The sequence below is a fragment of the Mustela lutreola genome, chromosome 11 (assembly GCF_030435805.1).
Source record: "Mustela lutreola isolate mMusLut2 chromosome 11, mMusLut2.pri, whole genome shotgun sequence".
NCBI classification, from domain to species: Eukaryota; Metazoa; Chordata; class Mammalia; order Carnivora; family Mustelidae; genus Mustela; species Mustela lutreola.
This window is the reverse complement of record NC_081300.1, coordinates 87066079-87084018: the sequence shown is the minus strand read 5'-3', so window position 1 is coordinate 87084018 and position 17940 is coordinate 87066079. Positions and strand designations below refer to the sequence as shown.

General features: G+C 43.1%; 1 protein-coding gene across 9 annotated transcripts in view; it reads right to left on the bottom strand.

The window, feature by feature from the left end:
* The window catches only part of CIT (citron rho-interacting serine/threonine kinase), a 167913-nt gene that overhangs the window by 142275 nt on the left and 7698 nt on the right, over positions 1-17940 (bottom strand). For all 9 annotated transcript variants that reach the window (XM_059138701.1, XM_059138700.1, XM_059138703.1 and 6 more), the window contains exons 4-5: positions 11467-11642; positions 6720-6821 (exon numbers count right to left, since the gene is read on the bottom strand). In XM_059138701.1, coding sequence (XP_058994684.1) covers positions 6720-6821; positions 11467-11642 — 278 coding nt within the window. The remainder of the gene's footprint in view (positions 1-6719; positions 6822-11466; positions 11643-17940) is intronic.

Sequence of the window (17940 nt, the reverse complement as noted above, 5' to 3'; positions counted from 1 at the left end):
CTAAAATAAACAATGAGGTTCTATTTGTTAACTCTCTCCAGGCTCCCAGTCACAGCACGGGCTGCTGTTTATGCAGGCCACGAGGTCACTGCCTAGAAAGCACTAACCTCCAGATTGTTCCTCACCGGAAGGAGATACCCCACACGTGACTGCGCAACCTTTGGTGGAAAGCGAGACAGGAAATATAAAGAACTGATGCCAAGTAGGACCTCACGGCCAGGGTCAGACTGGCAGTGCTCTGGGGTGTAACAGTGTCATGTAATGGGTACAAGAGATGGATCCTGTACAGGAGATGGATCTAGGGGGCCTGGCTTCAAAACCCAGATCTATCTTTTATTACCTGCAAAACAGACTATAACTTGCCCCCCAAGTCCACTCTTCCATGGATTCCCTTGGCCATGCAGCTAGCTGGCACAGAAATGAGGGCATGTGATGAAGTTCTGGTCCACAAAATAGGAGAGGAAATAATGTGTCCCAATTCCATACCATGCTATGTAAAGATTTTTTTTTTTTTTAATTTATTTATTTGACAGAGAGAAATCACAAGTAGATGGAGAGGCAGGCAGAGAGAGAGAGAGGGAAGCAGGCTCCCTGCTGAGCAGAGAGCCCGATGCGGGCCTCGATCCCAGGACCCTGAGATCATGACCTGAGCCGAAGGCAGCGGCTTAACCCACTGAGCCACCCAGGCGCCCCATACCATGCTATGTAAAAGGAGTTTTCTTGTTGTGCTCTCCACCCCTTTCTCCTGCCAGCCAGGGGAAACAAGAATATCAAATGCCCAGCTCTAACCATGTCAAGGGGACAACATCTTAAGGGATAAGGAGCCATAAGATAGAAGGAACCTGGGTCCCTGAATTATCACATACAACAGAACTGCTCCGTCGGTCTGGGCTGGGTTTTTGTTCTTTTTGCAATAGTAGCTTAGCCTATACCTTAATTAATACATCCTATGTGCAACTGAGGAAGAAAAATTTGGAATGAACAGAGAGAAGCTAATATAAGGCCACTGGAAGGAAAGAAGATTCATAGGTCAGTTATAGGCTCAGAGCAAGGGCAGCCTGAAAAGACCCACAGCATGAGAGCAAAATAAGTCAATCAGAGAAAGAAAATTATCATATGATCTCCCTGAGATGAGGAATTTGAGAGGCAAAGTGGGGGGTTTGGGGGGGAGGAAAGTAAAAAAAAAAAATGAAATAAGATGGGATTGGGAGGGAGACAAACCATAAGAGACTCTTAATCTCACAAAACAAATTGAGGGTTGCTGGGGGGAGGTGGGAATGGAGAGGGTGGTTGCGTTATGGACACTGTGGAGGGTATATGCTATGGTGAGTGCTGTGAAGTGTGTAAGCCTGACAATACACAGACCTGTACTGGGGCAAATAATACATTATATGTTAATTTTTTTTAAAAAAGCAAAAAAAAAAAAAAAAAAAAAGACCCACAGCATGAAAAACATCAGTATAAAGCCAGCAACCTTTAAGAATCTCACAAAGCATTTAGATGCAACAATACTACATATAATGAGTTACAAAACAATGTTTTCTTTGTAAAGATCGGCTCCTTCCTGGAAGGACACTGGTGAAGGCATCTGTTATATGGAACTGAACAGATTTCATCATGAACCAGATCAACAAAGCGCTGTTTCTATGGGCTGCCTGCCAGAATACAGAACTAGCCTTGTTATATGGAATCAGACATTAACAATACAATGGATTTCATAACAATTTTCTTTTTTTTTTTTAACAATTTTCTATATACCAGAAATTGGCAAGATGGTTTCATTGGTATATAATGACAAATAGGAAATTTTTAACCATCAAATTTCAAAGGGATCCAAGTTCAATTTCCTTGCATTGCACTCCCAATTTTGAAAATCCCACTGGATCTAACTTGAATTACATACTTTAGAGAATAAAATTTACACTCTTAATGTGTCATTTCCATAACACAATAAGTTAATCTGTATGTAAATCAATTTCTGTGAAATTAATCATACGTTCTTCCAATAAATGCTTCTTAAGCATTTACTTGGAGAAGCCTTCTGGAAGCAAGGGAAACATAATCCCTCCCTTCATGGAGGGAGTAGCCTGGTGGGGGAGCCCAACACCCACCCATGAAGAGGAGGTACAGAGTGCTACGAGTCCACAGCCAGAAGGGCATCCCTCCCACAAGTAGAGGGGTCAGGAAGAGTTTCTGGAAGAAGTGACATCGAGTCCAAGCTCAGAAGGAGAAAAAGGAGTTAGCCCGGGAAATAGGGAAAGAGGGAATGGCATGGAGAAAGGTCAGAGGCCAGTTCAAAGGACCAAAGGAAGTTCAAGATGAATGTAAAGTGCAAAGAGAGGGGCGCCAACGTGGCTCAGTCAGTTAAGTATCTGGCTCTTGGATTCACATCGTGATCTCAGGGTTGGGATATCAAGCCCAGTATCAGGCTCCACAGGTTCCACACTGAGCATTGAGCTGCTTAAGATTTTCTCCTCCCTGGGCTGCCTGCATGGCTCAGTCAGTTAGGCATCCAAATCTTGATTTTGGCTCAGGTCATGAGCTCGGGGTGTGAGATCAAGGCCCACAATGGGCTCTGTGCCCAGGGAGAGTGTGCTTGAGTCTTTCTCTCTCCTCTCCTTCTCCCCCAGCCCCACCCCCAGCAAAATAAATAAATAAATCTTTAAAAACTAAAATATATTCTCTTCCTCCTTCTCTGTCCCTCCTCCTGCCCCCAGCTCTCACAATCTCTTAAAATATAAAAGTTAATTAATTAAAATCAAAGGAGAGAAAAGGTAAGCAACAAGCCTGGCAGTATATATGAAAAAGGCCTTGTAAACCACATGGAAGAGTCTGGATTTCATCCAGAGGGCAGCAGGGAGTCTTACAGGGTTTTAACAGCGGATGACTTGGCTGCAGTGTGTAGAAGACCTGGAGGAAGGGCAAGACAGATGGCAGGGAGAACACTTAGGAGGTTACTGCAGTAATGCAGACAAAAGAAGATGGCGGCCAGAACTCACTGGGGAGAAGCAAGAAGCAAGAATGGAGAGAAGAGATAGCTTTGAGAAATACATAGGACACCAAATCCGATTTCTTTTATTCATTGATTTTTAAATGTATCTTCAATTACACTGCATTTGCATTACAAATGAATGGTTAACTGCCAGGGAGTTCAGGATGATTTGTATGCTTTCCCTGAATTTCAAAGGTTTGGTGATCTGTAAGGGGTCAATAGGTAACAGTGGGATTCCAGAACTTCATGATGCCCATAAAGACCTACAGTCCTCTTGTGACAGAATGTACTTCCAGACTTAGAGACGCTGAGATTTTAGAAAGAAAAAATGGTGTGTATACTTTGGATTATGTAACACCCTCAGGTAGGGCTTGGGATATCACCCTGTAATCAAATGCATTCACAATTTTGAGGCAAAATGTATGAAAAGTCACTCTAAATGGAATGAAGATGAGATTCAGGTCAGGTTTTGCTACAGAGTTCACGTCAAGTTTTGCTGCCAAATAGTAACAAAAGAACTTGAGGTTATTCAGAACTCTGGGTATTTCGAAATTGTAGATAAGGCATGGTGGATCTATAATCGTATCTTAGTTCCTATGCTGAGTTTGGATATTTATGAGAAAACTGTGCCCTTAGCAAGCATTTTACTCCAAATTACCAACGTACTTGAGAAGAGAATGCAGACAAGGAAACAATTACAAGATTCCATCAGCGATACCCAACAGAGCTACTAAAGAAAGGTGTAAAAATGTCATTATAGCCAGGTATCAATGTGCTGAGGCAACTGGAATTCTAGAAAACAGCTGTTTTAAGAGCATTCCTATCTTGTAAGATGGCGGCTAAAGAACCAGAGAAGATGGGCATTAAGCTCAAAATGCTGATGTCAGTGGTGAAATCCAGATGGAAACCCCACAGTCAAAAGACCCAAAAAAGGAAGCTTCCTGCCCCTGGGAGATGTCTTAGCAGAGGAGCAGCTGACACTCCCAATCCACGAGATATTCCACAAGGCTGTATCCAAGAGGAAGTCCACAGCAGCGAATTCCACAATTAAAAAGAAAGGGAAGTTCCACCAATGGGACAAAGCCAATTGGCAGGGAGAAAAATGGCGGCCCCAAAAAGATTAAAATTTTTGAAATGACCCAGTATTACCCTCTTAAAGATGCACTTTGAAAAGTGTTGTGCCATGAAGAACAAAAATAGAAACAAAAGCTACTAGTCAACACGAAGGAAACTATGAGTCAGTAACACTGCCAGGGCCCCTCCAGGCATCCTCATTGGCCACCATGGAGACAAGCAGTGAGCTCCTTGAAGCCACTGGGCAGTGGCTTGACCAGCAGTTGTCATCAGTTACACAGAATGCTCAGAACTGGTCATCACCTCTACCAAAACTGACTTAAGATTCCCAAGGCATCTCAACAATACTGACTCTGAAGAGAAGGCATGAGCCTGGGCCTTAAGAAGACGAGGCCTTCAACCCAGATGGAGAGGAACACAAGCTTATAGGTCGGCGTGAGGCAAACCAGAAAACTGTGGACTTTCAACGTTTGCCAAAAATCGGGGCCCTTGCTAGTTCCAGGACTGCCCATGTTCTGTATTGTCTTGAACACAAAAAGGATTGTTTGCAGAGATGAAGTTAAAACATCCAAAACAACACTAACATACAAATAAATCCCTGCTGTTTCAAGGGATCTTCTTTTCTGAGAGCTAATGAAGAAGTCTGTTAATACACCCAAACATGAGGGACTCTAGAAGACACAGAGAGCTCAAAGCAAATGTTGTGTATGCAAGAAATATCCTAGAATGTCAATGAGTCTGAAACACCCCAAGGTCAGTTATGAAAGTCAGGGATCCAAGCCCCATATCTCAAGGAAAGAAAGGTTCGAAGACAATATTCAAGGAAAGGAACCTTCAGGCCCTAAACAACAGGCACAGTGTTGGTCCTCAAGAAGCGTGTGGTTAGTGCAAGGCCAGTCTCTCAACACATCTGTATGAAAACGACCTGCTCAGAAGGCTGGGTAGAGCTTGCAGGGGAGGGGTCTTCTCTACCCAGCACTGGGCTCTCAACTGGTATGAAACCACACTAATCACTGTTTATTATAGGTCAGAGATAAATGCAATAAAGTCCCCCAAAACAATCCCATGGAAGTTCAAGGTAAATACCCTTCTCTCTTTTGTGAGTCTCTATAAAAGATCCTCTCCATTCAATGTAATAGGATAGTCTTGTTTGAAGGGCTGAATCAGGAACAAAAATTGTTTCTGGGATACATTTTTTTTTTCCTTTAGGAATCTAAACCCCCAAGAACCTAAACAGGGCCTCAAAATGAATTTTAGCCTTGTATACGCTATGTTACACATACATCAGAAATACTATGGCATTGTTCAAAAGAATAAGGCAGATCTGGGGGAGGTGGGGTAACTGGGTGTTGGTCATTAAGGAGGTCACATGATGTAATGAGCACTAGGTGTTCTATGCAACTGATGAATCACTGACCTCTACCTCTGAAACTAATAATACATTATATGTTAACTAATTGAATGTAAACAAAAAATAATTTAAGAAAAGAAAGCTGCAGAAGGGAGGCAGTTCCCCTTCCCAAATTCATTTACAAGTAACTGCAAAATTCTATAACTACCATCTGAATCACATCTAACACTCAAATGTTTAATGATATCAAAGCACGGAATAAACAAAACAAGGTGTGACGTGCCTCCATGTGTCACACTGCCACAGACAAAGGCAAAAATAAATGTCAGAAGTAACAAAATATTGACTAATTTTTAAAAGAATAAAAAAAAAGAAGGAGGCAGATATGTGTGTATGTGCTGACATGGAAAGAGGTTGCGGGTAAATTGCTGAAAGGCAAAAAGCAAGCTGAAGAGCAGAGTAGAGAGTAATATACAATTTCATAAAACAAACTATATACATGTGTTATAAATGCAGACATAGAAGTGTTTTTTCCATTAGAGTCAGGAAAAACATACATAACCATCAATACATTTCCTTAAGGGAAAGGATTAGAAAGAAAGGTAAAGAACATTCTCTTCTATTTCATACATTCTGCCATGTTTGCATTTTCTCAAAATCACAATGTACTGGGGAGCCTGGATGGCTCAGTGGGTTAAAGCCTCTGTCTTCGACTCAGGTCATGGTCCCAGGGTCCTCGGATCGAGCCCCACATCGGACTCTCTGCTCAGCGGGAAACCTGCTTCCCCCTAACCTCTCTGCCTGCCTCTCTGCCTACTTGTGATCTCTGTCTGTCAAATAAATAAATAAAATCTAAAAAAAAAAATCACAATGTACTTAGTTTTTAAAAATTAAAAAATTTAATGACTTTCACTAGGTTTAGTGGTGATCATCTCACAACATAGACAAATACTGAATCATTATGTTGTACACCTAAACTATTAAGATATTATATGTCAATTATGACCCCCCCCCAAAAATTAAAGCAAGATTCTAAGCTATTAAAGGTTAAATCAGATTATTCTCAAATAATTGACTTCTCATTATTGCCCTTTAAGCCACAGCTATAATACCCAACAAAGATGGGACCATCTCTAAATGGACTGGCCGTTAATCTTTAGGACAAAGAGAACAGGAAGATACCTCAAAGTCAGGAAAGCAACTCGACAGATCATATGGGCAAGACCCACATCCAGTTCTACATCTGCAATATCTGAGTGTCAGCCCTGGACTAATTCTAAAGAGATGGATGAAAAGACTCACCAGATAGAGGTTATTTTTGTCCTGAAAGGCGTACTGTAACTGAGGGATCCAAGGGCTTGTGCTCCAAGATAATATGTTCCGTTCTTCCTCAAAAAATGAAACCTAGGAGAAAAAGAAACTCTTTAGACAATTACAATAGCATTGGGGCAGAGTAGGGAGATGCCCTATCCTCTCTCTACAAGCCAAAACCGATGTCTCTAGCTTAAAAAAGAAAAATCATCCTTTAGCCCAGCACTTGACAAATTTCATTTACCTATTTTGCTCACCATTTTTGCCAGATCTGTATCTTATCTGCCTAATTATTGACTTAACACCTCTCCTTAAAGTTAACTCACTTCTTTTAAATCTAAATATCTTTCTCTTTCTCCTCTTCTTCACCTCCTCTCCCTGAACAACTCAGTCCTAAAGCCATTAGATGGAGCAGAACAGGGTAAGCATCCGTGACAGGTGTTAGGGACAGAGGGCCACAGTGGCCCAGAACAGAGTGCCCGACCCAAGCAGGGTGAGGAAGGCAGTGACCATGTATGGGGGCAGTCCAATATCGGGCCCACATAGGGTGAAGAAGGCATCCACGTGTAGGGAATGGCCTGGAACAGGGCATCTGAGCCCACCAATGGGAGAAGCGGCAACAAAGGAGACTGAATGCACACAGATGCATAAATAAGCTAAATATTAGGGGAAGAGAAGAGAGCTACACACACAGAAAGGGTGAACACTAGAATAAACTCGGGGAAGTTGGATGGGACTTGGAGATATTGGGGTGAACACACAGCTGAAACAGAGAAATAAATATAAACGTAAAGTTGTGTGTGTGCATGTGTGTGTGCGCACATGAGGAGGTAGGTGTATTTAGTATTTAGTACGTGTACGTGTATTCCCTGGCTCTGTCCACTGAAAGGGGTCTGGAGGCAGTGGCACCCCAACAGCAATATGGGCACCTAGTGCCCAGATCTTGGCTTCTAAATACCCTCTTACACTGAAAGTTATTGCTCGTCTTTGAGAAGTAACTGATTCCAAGGGTGGGGCAGGCAAGAGCCTGAACCTCTTGTTGTACCAGAAAGCAAGAGACAACTCAAAGATGGGGAAGTGTCAAAAGACACAAAAACCAACCTAAAGAGACTCTCATGGCCCAACTTAGGGGACAGGTGGTGTATAAAAATACATAACGACAATAATGGCTTGTAACTCAATGACTTAAGCAGGAAAATGCAAATCCACGCAGCTATAAATTAATAAACAGAAAGTTATATGAGGAACAGGTGCTTCCACAGTTTGAAAGCACCTCCCTATGGAATACTAACGTAATGACGAAGCAGAAGGGGGTGACCCCACAGTGAAGCATGGCAGATATGTTAAGTGAGCATCAACATGAACATGACAAACTGAAACAAAGTCACCCACTGGGAGGCAATGAGAAGAACAGAGCATCTCGTCTGTGGCATTCCTGCCAAAGACCTAGCACCTGAACCTGAGCAACATTGGACATATCTGTATTTTACAAAATAGCTGGGTCTGTGATCTTCAGAATCACCAAGGTCATGAGAGTCCAGGGAAAACTGAGAAGCTGGTCCATATTGAAAAAGACTAAAAACACAGGACAACTAAATGCTATGTGGGATCCTGAGCTGGACCCTTTTGTTCTAGAGGAACATGGAATGGCCAGTGGAGCAAGAACGGAGTCTTAGAACGGAGGATTAGACAGTGGTAATGCATGTGGTAATGTATTAGACAGTGGTAATGTATTAGACAGTGGTAATGTAATTTCTTTCCTGATATTGATGGCTGTATCGTGGTTCACAGGAGAGTATCCTTATTGTAGGAAATGCACAATGAAGTCTTCAGAAGTAATGGGGCATTGAGCTGGCAACGGATTTTCAAACGGCTCAGGAAGAAAAAAGTTGTTCGTACTTTCTGTTAGTTTTCCAGATCAACTTGGCTGGGCTATACCACCCAGCTATTCAATCAAGCAGGAACCTAGGTGTTCCTGGAGAACAACAACCCAATTCCTGTAATCTCCTGCACCTGATCTGTGGCCCTTCTCCTTTCCTGGCACATAAAAGGTGTGCAGAAGGGTGCCTGGGTGGCTCAGAGGGTTAAAGCCTCTGCCTTCAACTCAGGTCATGATCTCAAGGTCCTGGGATTGGGTGTCTGTTCAGCAGGGAGCCTGCTTCCCTCTCTCTCTACCTGCCTGCCTCTCTGCCTACTTGTGATCTCTGTTTGTCAAATAAATAAATAAAATCTAAAAAAATAAAAAAAATTTTAAAAAGGTGTGCAGTGAAGGAGGTTGGCCGAACTGAAAATCCTACATCTTTACTTGCTTGCCACAGACTCTTCGTCTGATCCCTGAAGCTTCCATTAAAATAAATGGTCTCTGAGGACTCTTCTGGTTCTCACCAAGCCCTGGGCAGCTATGCTGGCTCTCCTAAGTGATCTTCCTTACAGGATGTTACCTCTTCTGTCTCCTTCTTTGGCATCTCCTTTCCCTCGCTCCGTGTGCTGGTTTTTCTCTTCTCTGCCCTAAATTCCAAAACCTTGCCATGGCTCAATTAAAGACTCTACTTTCCTTCATAGTCGCTGTCTTAAGGAATGGTTGGGTAGCTTTCATTAGCTCCTGTGTGTATCTGATTGTAAAAGCCCCCAGCCCACACAGGGCACCTGGGTGGTTCTGTTGGTTAAGCCTCTACCTCTCAGTCTTGATCTCAGGGTTGGGGGTTCAAGCCCCGTGCTGGGCTCCACACCTGGCGTGGAGCCTACTTTAAAAAAAAAAATTAAACAGGGAGCCTGCTCCGCATCCCCCCCGCATGCTTCTCTGCCTCTTTGAGATCTCTCTCTCTGTCAAATAAATAAATAAAATCTTAAAAAAAAAAAAAATTAAACAAACAAAATAATAAAATTAAAAAACTAAAAATTAAAAACCCCCAGCCCACACCTCACACAGGGTCATTGCAAGTCATTCACCTGAAGGAAGGAACACCTAGAACATCTCTATTGCTTGCCTGCAGTACAATAGATCGGATTGTTTTCTTTTTAAATGCACCACTTCCCATCTACCACAAACACTGCAAAGTCAGGGCTACGTTTAATGCCTCTTCTCAAGGACCTAGAAGCACAGCACACAGAACAGGTGCTTGGTCAGTGCGTCCTGATGATAGGTGGTGGCTTGGGTATTGGGAGCTTGAGTGAGCATCTTCCATTCCCCCCACTTTCCAAATGATTTGCAAAGTCCTGTCATTTCTCCTTTTGGTGAAGTCACTCATATTTCACTGCTAAACACAGGCTACATCATTCCTGGACTGACAAGCAGCCTCCTGCCCTCCACTGCTCCTTTGACTGGAGGCCACACAAAGTCACGGAGTCCTCAGACTCCGATCCCAACCTCCTCCTTCCAAAAGTATAACACCGATCCCCAACCGCCTCACAAAGTGAACAGCCATTCCGAAAAACAGTTCTTCGGGGAATGGAGAGTTACCATGTAAAAGATACAGAGTTTCTATGTGGGATGATGAGAAAGTTCTAGAAAGAGAGTGGTTATGGTTGCAGGCAACGTTGTAAATGCACTTAAGACCAGTGAATTGTACCTTAAAAAGGATTAAAACAGTAAATGTTATGCTATGTATATTTTGTCACAATTAAAAAAAGGTTCTTCCTATTTCCCACAGATGACCCCCTCCCCAACCAAATGTCTCATTTCTCCCCATTTCCTAGTCCATCTGTTCTAAACCACTAAGAAGGAGGAAAAAAAAAAAAAAAGACATGCGCGCGTACACACGCACATACGTATCTGTATAGAATTCTAGTACTCATTCCTCCAAAACATCACACACACACACAGACACACACACTTCCACCTGCCACACTCCCGTCATGCCTCTCTGCCCAGAACCTACATTCCCTCTCAGTGGTGTGAACCTCCCCTGACTGTCCCTGGCTCACCCACATCTCTCCTCACGCCACAGTTGGTGAATTTGCTCCCTGCTCTCCCTTCTGGGATGCTTTGGCTGCTGAGTGCCTGCTTTATACATCTGCATTTTTCCTCCACTTTCCAAAGTTGTTTTTAAAGCCTGTAACTAACAGCCACAGAGCTCCAATTCCTTCTGCAGGCTTCCCACGGAGCTGGGTACATTATCGGACCCACGATGTGCGCTCGGATGTCTGTAACTAATAAACTGCTCTGAACACCAAGGCTGATGACTGTCTCTCTAGCAACCCGGCAAATGAATCAATATGTCTGGAGCAGAAGCCTTGTTCAAAGAAAGAAAAATACCACGATCAGAAAGAGAAGTTCCTACCTGCCTTTAAACAAGCAACACCCTAGCCACAGAATAATTGTATTTCATTTCTTCAAAATCCTGTTTAAAAATCAAATACCCACAGCACAAATAAAGAAAATGTGTCCCAAAGTGAATGCTGGCTAACCCCACAAGATGCATATCTCAAATACCCAGCAGACGGTCACGAAAGGTCATCTTAAATTTATTAGTTAAAAGGCCATGTTGATTCTGAACAAAATACAACAAGAGAAATGTGATAAAGAAATCAAGGGGAGCTTTTGAGCCTTCCAAATGAGTCAATATCCGTTCAAGAAGAAAAGCTGAGAATGTGAGAGAGCCTTCTGCAACCATCATTAACCAGAGAGTCACCCAGGAAATCTTGGGGGATCCCAGATGCCAATTTCACAGATCATCACCTTTGCAATGAACATTCTGGCACAGAAAGGGGAAAGGGCGTGGTGCTAAAATGCTCCTACCTGCTCCTGGGCCAACAAGGTCTCCTTCTTCATGACTTTCATGGCATAGATGTCCCCAGTGGCTCGCTCCCTTACCACCTGCACTTCAGCAAAGTGACCACAGCCCACAAGACTTCGGACTTCAAAGTCCTTGGCTGAAGGCTGGAGCTCCTGTAATTCAGCTATGGTGTCGGAATCTGCAAGAGATGGAAGAGTTGCTCCCAGGTAAGGAAAGCATTTCAAATACACGCATCTTTATGAAAGAAAAAAAAAAGAAAGAAAGAAAGGAAAAAGTATTCCTATGTGTTCCCTCACTGTCAAAAGACATTTAGTCACTTTCTCATCCGTCATGAATAATTATAAAATCAGCACAAAAGTGTTTTTATATGTTAAGTTAAAATTAAGGGCTCCAGAAATTCCAAAGCAGTTTCCATGGTAGCTATAATTTGAATCCTGTAGACTCAGAAAATAGGAGGAGAACATAAATCATGCTTTTCTTCCTCCTCTCTGAAGGCTGCAGGGCAGTGTTCGGTCAAACATGTTTATTAGCACTTAGACTGGCTTATCATGTGACACAGGCAACATGATTCCCATCTCAATCCACTTTGGAGCTGACTTCCAGATCATTCCATGCTCGGTGTGTTCTGCACAGTTTTATCTCGGTAACCTAGGTTTTATCCCACTATCCCATCTCGCTTGGGTGCTAAGAGAACTACCTCCTCTTCCTTAATAGACAGCAGTGCTACAAAAACAAACAAACAAAAACAAACAAGAAAATAAAATCAACCAACCAACCAACAAAATAAAGCCCTGACGTTTGCTCTGCAGAGTTGGCAGGTCACACACTTGGAAGGGTTTACAACTATCTTTTTCTTAGCATATAGTTTTCCTCCTTCTCCAAGTGCAGTCTCTCAGTGAGTATCTTAGTCTGCTCAGGCTGTTAAAACAAAATTCCATAGATGAGGTGACTTAAACAACAGGCATTTATTTCTTATGGTTCTGGAGTGTGAGAAGTCTAAGATCAAGGTGCTGGCAGATTGAAATCTTGGGGGGGAACCCACTTCCTGGCTTACAGAGAGCCATCTTCTCACTATATCTTCACAAGATGGGAGTGGGAGGGAACCCTGGTCTCTCTTCTTCTTCGAAGGACAATAGTTCCATCACGAAGGCCCCAGCTTTATGACTTCATCTAAATCTAATTCCCTCCCGAAGGCTCCACCTTCAAATGCCACCATATTGGAAATTAGAGCCTCAACATTTGAATTTGCAGGGGGACACAAACATTCAGTCCATAACAGGTAGAGATCCGCCACATAGTAGGGATTAAATGCATGGCAGATTTGGAATCGATGTTATATTTATTGATGCTCTAAGAACACAAAGCGGGGACATCACTGGATATGCAATGACTCTAAGGGTCTGAAAGAATGGAGTGGAACAGCCGTATCTGACTGGAAAATTCAATCCTTCACATGATAGAGAAACTCCATATAGAGAAACAGGGGTTATGCTCTGAAAGAAGACAAGAGGAACACATAATAATATTATCCTGGAGAATCCCTCAGAGAGGTGCCATGATGAAGACCAAGAGACTCTTGAACTGCCACATGGACACTGAAGTCGTTTGGCACTAGAGCGGGTTGCCATGTCCATGGTTGGGCACCAGATACAGCCAGGAGGCTACATTCTAGAGTTATACTCAGCTTGGTAAGTTATTCACATAATGAGAAGAAATGAGCCCAGTGAAAGGGAAAACGATTTCATACCTATAGTAGCTGGGCATCAAGCATATTGATAAATTAGCCAATGCAGTTTTAGTTGCTACCCATCCCCTTTCTTTGTGACATGGGTAGATCTGAATTCACTGGGATCAAAGGCACAAATGATGAACTCTACTGCACTGGGTACATTCCCACCCACAGACCACACCTCTCTCTTCAGCCAATCACCCTGAAAACACCTCCCTTCTGTCCCCTGGGGGAATCAGCAAGAGTGCTGGGTAGATCCAGAGAAATACACCATGACCACAGTAAAAAATAAATCTAAAAGCCTTTGTGGAGAATTCCATGAGCTGAAAGCTGCCCAAGATTTTCCTTTTGCCCTGACATCCCTGTGCCAAGTCCTATCTTTCTCCCCTGCCCTTTTTCCACGTTTCTTTCAGATCAGGTAGTTTTGAATGATGATTCCCCAAATATGCTGGCTTGCAACTTTCTGGGCTGAACCTAATTTTATTATTGCTTGCACTCAAAGCCAACCTCTCTCGATTCTCTGCTGGGCCTTGGGTCCCTAGGTTGCTTATAGCATTTGTCCAACTTAACTGAATCTGTGGCTGGAAACCACCAGGCATTTCAATCACGTAAGCAGACAAACTGCTTCAGGCAAAACCACAAGGATACCCAGAATTCTGAGAAAACATTCCATATGCCTACGTCTTTTTCCAAAGGATGTGGATTATTAAGGCAAACAGGTCAGATACTAAACTCAAGTGTAGGACAATTAAAAACAAACAAAAACAAACAAACAAAAAACACCCTCACAATGTCCCTTCATCCCAGCAGCTTTTGTGACTCCAAAACCACATCCCACTTCAGCCCTGCATCCTGTTAATTACAGCATTTAAGGACTGAATACTGAGGTGGAAATGGAGACCCAAAGCACTGTAATGAAAATGCAATCAAAGCACGGCCTTGTCAGATAAACATTTGAAACCCAGGGGCAAAAGACAACACAGCTGAGCACAACCCTTCTCCTAAAACTCAGTCAATTCAACATTTCAAATTTCTAGGAATTTGTCCTTCACAGAAATGCTAGCAGATGTGCTGGAAAACAACACACAGAAGTATGCTCATCACAAGCACTGCTTGCAACAGAAAAATAACCAGAAATGACCTAAAGGTCCAGGGGCACTCGGGTGGCTCAGTCAGTTAAGTGTCTGCCTTCAGCTTGGGTCATAATCGGAGGGTCCTGGGATGGAGCTCCACGTCAGACTCAGCATGGAGTCTGCTTGTCCCTCTCCTTCTGCCTCTGCCCCCAACTCATGCTCTCTCTCTCAAGTAACTCAAGTAAAATCTAAGGAAGGAAGAGAGGGAGGAAGGGAGAAATAAATGACCTAAAGATCCATCAACAGGAAAGTGGAATCAACCTAAAGTCCACCCACATAGAAGAATATTAGGCACATAAAGTAGCTCCATCTCCATGAGAATATTCTTTAAGGACAGGGATTTTCTTCTGTTTTGATCGCCACTGTACACCCAGTCCCCCAAACAGAACCTGGCACAAAGCAAGTGCAAGTGTAAATATTTGTTGAGTAAATATATTGCTAAATGAGCAAAGCTAGTAGCAAAATATTACAGACATATATCCGTTTTGTGTAAAATGAAACTAGAGTGATGTTAGAACATACATGGAAAGGCCTGACTGATTGCTACAGCAGGTTGCCTGGTACACAGGAGTTCATTACATGGTATTCTCTTTACCTTGGGACATGCTTGAGAATTTCTATAATAAATATTTTATAAGGACCCCCCAAAATTGCAATATTATGCACCAAACTGGTAACAGTGGTTATCACAGACAGAGGAGATTTTGAGGGATAGTCTCTCATTCTGACCTTTTTTTAACTTTGTGTCCTGTTTATAATTAGGAAGAAAAAATTCTTAATGTTAGAATTCACCTGTTAAGTACTACAGTTGTTAACATACAGAAGCTCTTGCCTACAGTAAATGTCGCTGAAAGTGCATAGGATCTCAGCTACTGTCAAATCAAAGAACAGTCCAATTTCGACAGCTATTAACACTTTCCATGTTTAATATCAGTTTATTTTTTATGCAAATTCTGTAATACAATGCTTAAGGTTTTCCTACTTGGTTCGCTTGGCAATACAGTCATTTGACCCATATTTACTGAACATCTACCATGTGCCAGACACGGTTTTAAGCACTGGAAATAGAGCAGTAATTAAGAAACAAAAATCTCTTCCCTGGTTCCCAGATCCAGGTTCCCTCCTTTGGCTCAAGGCTGGGACACCTCTTCAGGGCTATACTTTCTGTCTGGTTGTGCCCAACAGTCCCCAAAGAAAATCTCCATCTCTATGACAAGATGCAAGAAACTCCTGCAGTAGCAGCTGTTGGGCTCTTTTCCACATGTGAAAGTGAAGCTTACGTTCCAAACAGAAACCCAAAAGAGGAAAACACACACACACACACAACCAGCCATACTAATGTAATTACCCTTTTACAATCACAGCCTCTCGGCCTTACTCGCCAGGAAGCCTCTTCAAAAATACAAAACAATTCCTTGCAAGAGAATTCTATTAGAAAAACCTACATTTCGCCAAGCCTAAGTCCCCGGATTACTGAAGGAATTTAGAAGATCCACTACTTTAAAGTATCCAGAGGGCAGGGGCGCCTGGGTGGCTCAGTTGATTAAACATCCGCACTCTGGATTTCAGCTCAGGTCATGATCTCCAGGTCATGGGATCGAGCCCCCTGTCGGGCTCCTTGCTCAGTGGGGAGTTTGCTTGTGATTCTCTCTGCATCTCCTTGTGCTCATTCATGCTCTCTCTAAACAAATACATAACATTTTTTAAAGAGTAAAAATTAAAAATAAAAAAAAAGAACCAGGGGCCCGACTCCAGATTGATGACGGTGCCTGTAGATAAATTCGCCTGCCTCCCTATTTGCCCTCCCCGACCACTCCCTACTTAAAAATTTAAATACTCAAGAAAGTAAGGTGGGGGTTTATTCAAACAGATATGGAATAAAGAAAAGGACCCGAGTACATTTTTAAATTAAAGACACCCAACATATTAAATATATGTTGAGGCTGACAGCTACCATTATTGGGTTAACATTTATTATCTCTTATGTGTCAGGCAACGTAAGCCTGGTCTGTGCCCTAATTCATTCAATCCACGCACAGCCTTCTTAAATATTATTTTCCCCATCTTGCGGATAAGGACACAGAAGAGACGAGGTACAGGTAAATCACGAAGTTCATTGTGGTGGCCGTATGATGATTTTAGCTACTCAAAACTCCCAGCTCCTTTGGATAGTTGCACATTCCCCCATTCAATGAGACCCAGGTGATCAGGGTGCCCTGAACCCCTGGGTACCCAGAGGAGGCCCATCACACTTCGCATCCTGGCCCAGTGCCTGCTCAAGGGGTAGGCAGATGACCCAGAGCAGACCTAATTAGAGAAACATTGCACAGGGCATGGTAGCCAATCCCAAAGATGGTGCCCAATGAATCACACGCCTCCTGGAATTCACTTGTGTAGTTCTGGGGCACATGGAATCTGGGCGGCCTATGACTCGCTTCAAATAACAGAAGGAGGCCAAAGAGACCCTCCGTCCCTTCCACGCTTCAGCCCTGAGAAGTCCTGGCAGTTTCCACTGGAGCACTTTTGAAAATCCTGAACTGCCACGTAAGATGTCGATGTCTCTGCTAAAGGGACCAGATAGATCAGAGGTCAGCAACTTTTTGCTTGAAGGGCCAGAGAGTAAATAATTTTAGGCTTTGTAGGCCACGCAGTCACAGACACCACGACTCCAAGGCCACGTCATGAGAAAGCGGCCAGGGAAAGTACATAAACAAATGGGCATGGCTAACATAGTCCATTAAAACATTGTTTATAGGGCGCCTGGGTGGCTCAGTTGGTTAAGCAACTGTCTTCGGTTTGGGTCACTATCCCAGAGTCCTACGATCCAGTCCTGCATCAGGTTCCCAGCTCCATGGGGAGTCTGCTTCTCCCTCTGACCTTCTCACCTCTCATGCTCTCTCTCTCACTGTCACTCTCTCAAATAAATAAATAAAATCTTTTTTTAAAAAAAAATGTTTAAAAAAAAAAAAAAAAAAACCTTTCTTTACAAAACAGGTATCCCACGCTGTTGTTGGCTGACCCTTGATGGAGAGACCACATGGAGAAGCCATGTGGAGAGCAGGAGGCCCTGAGACTTCACAGAGACAGGGAAAGGCCCAGTCATCCAGAGCCCCACCTGAGTCCTGTCTTCCAGGTAACCAGACACGGAGCGGCCATCTTGGACGTTCTAGACCAGGAGAATCCCGGGTACCTGCAATCTTAGCCACTCTTAGCCAGTCACATGGAGAGGAAAAATCCTCAGCTGAGGCCCATCAACCCGCAGATTCATGAGAGGTAATACAGCGATTACTGTTCGAGGCCACTATAGTTCCAGGGACTTGGTTACACATCAAGGTCATATAAGGGAGGGTTTTTCAAATTTTCAAATTTTCATTACCGAAATTTGGGGCCAGATATTTCTGTGCTGTGGTGGCTCTTCTGTCATTGCAAGAAGTGTTAGCATTATCTCTGGCTTCACCCATTAGATGCCAGTAGCACCCTTCCCCTCCCCCCAAGCTGTGACAACCAAAAATATCTCCAGACGTTGCCAAGAATCCAGAGACGACCAAAATCACCACTGGTTGAAAAACACTGATGTAAGGTAATCAAATACAAAACTGGGACACAGACATTAG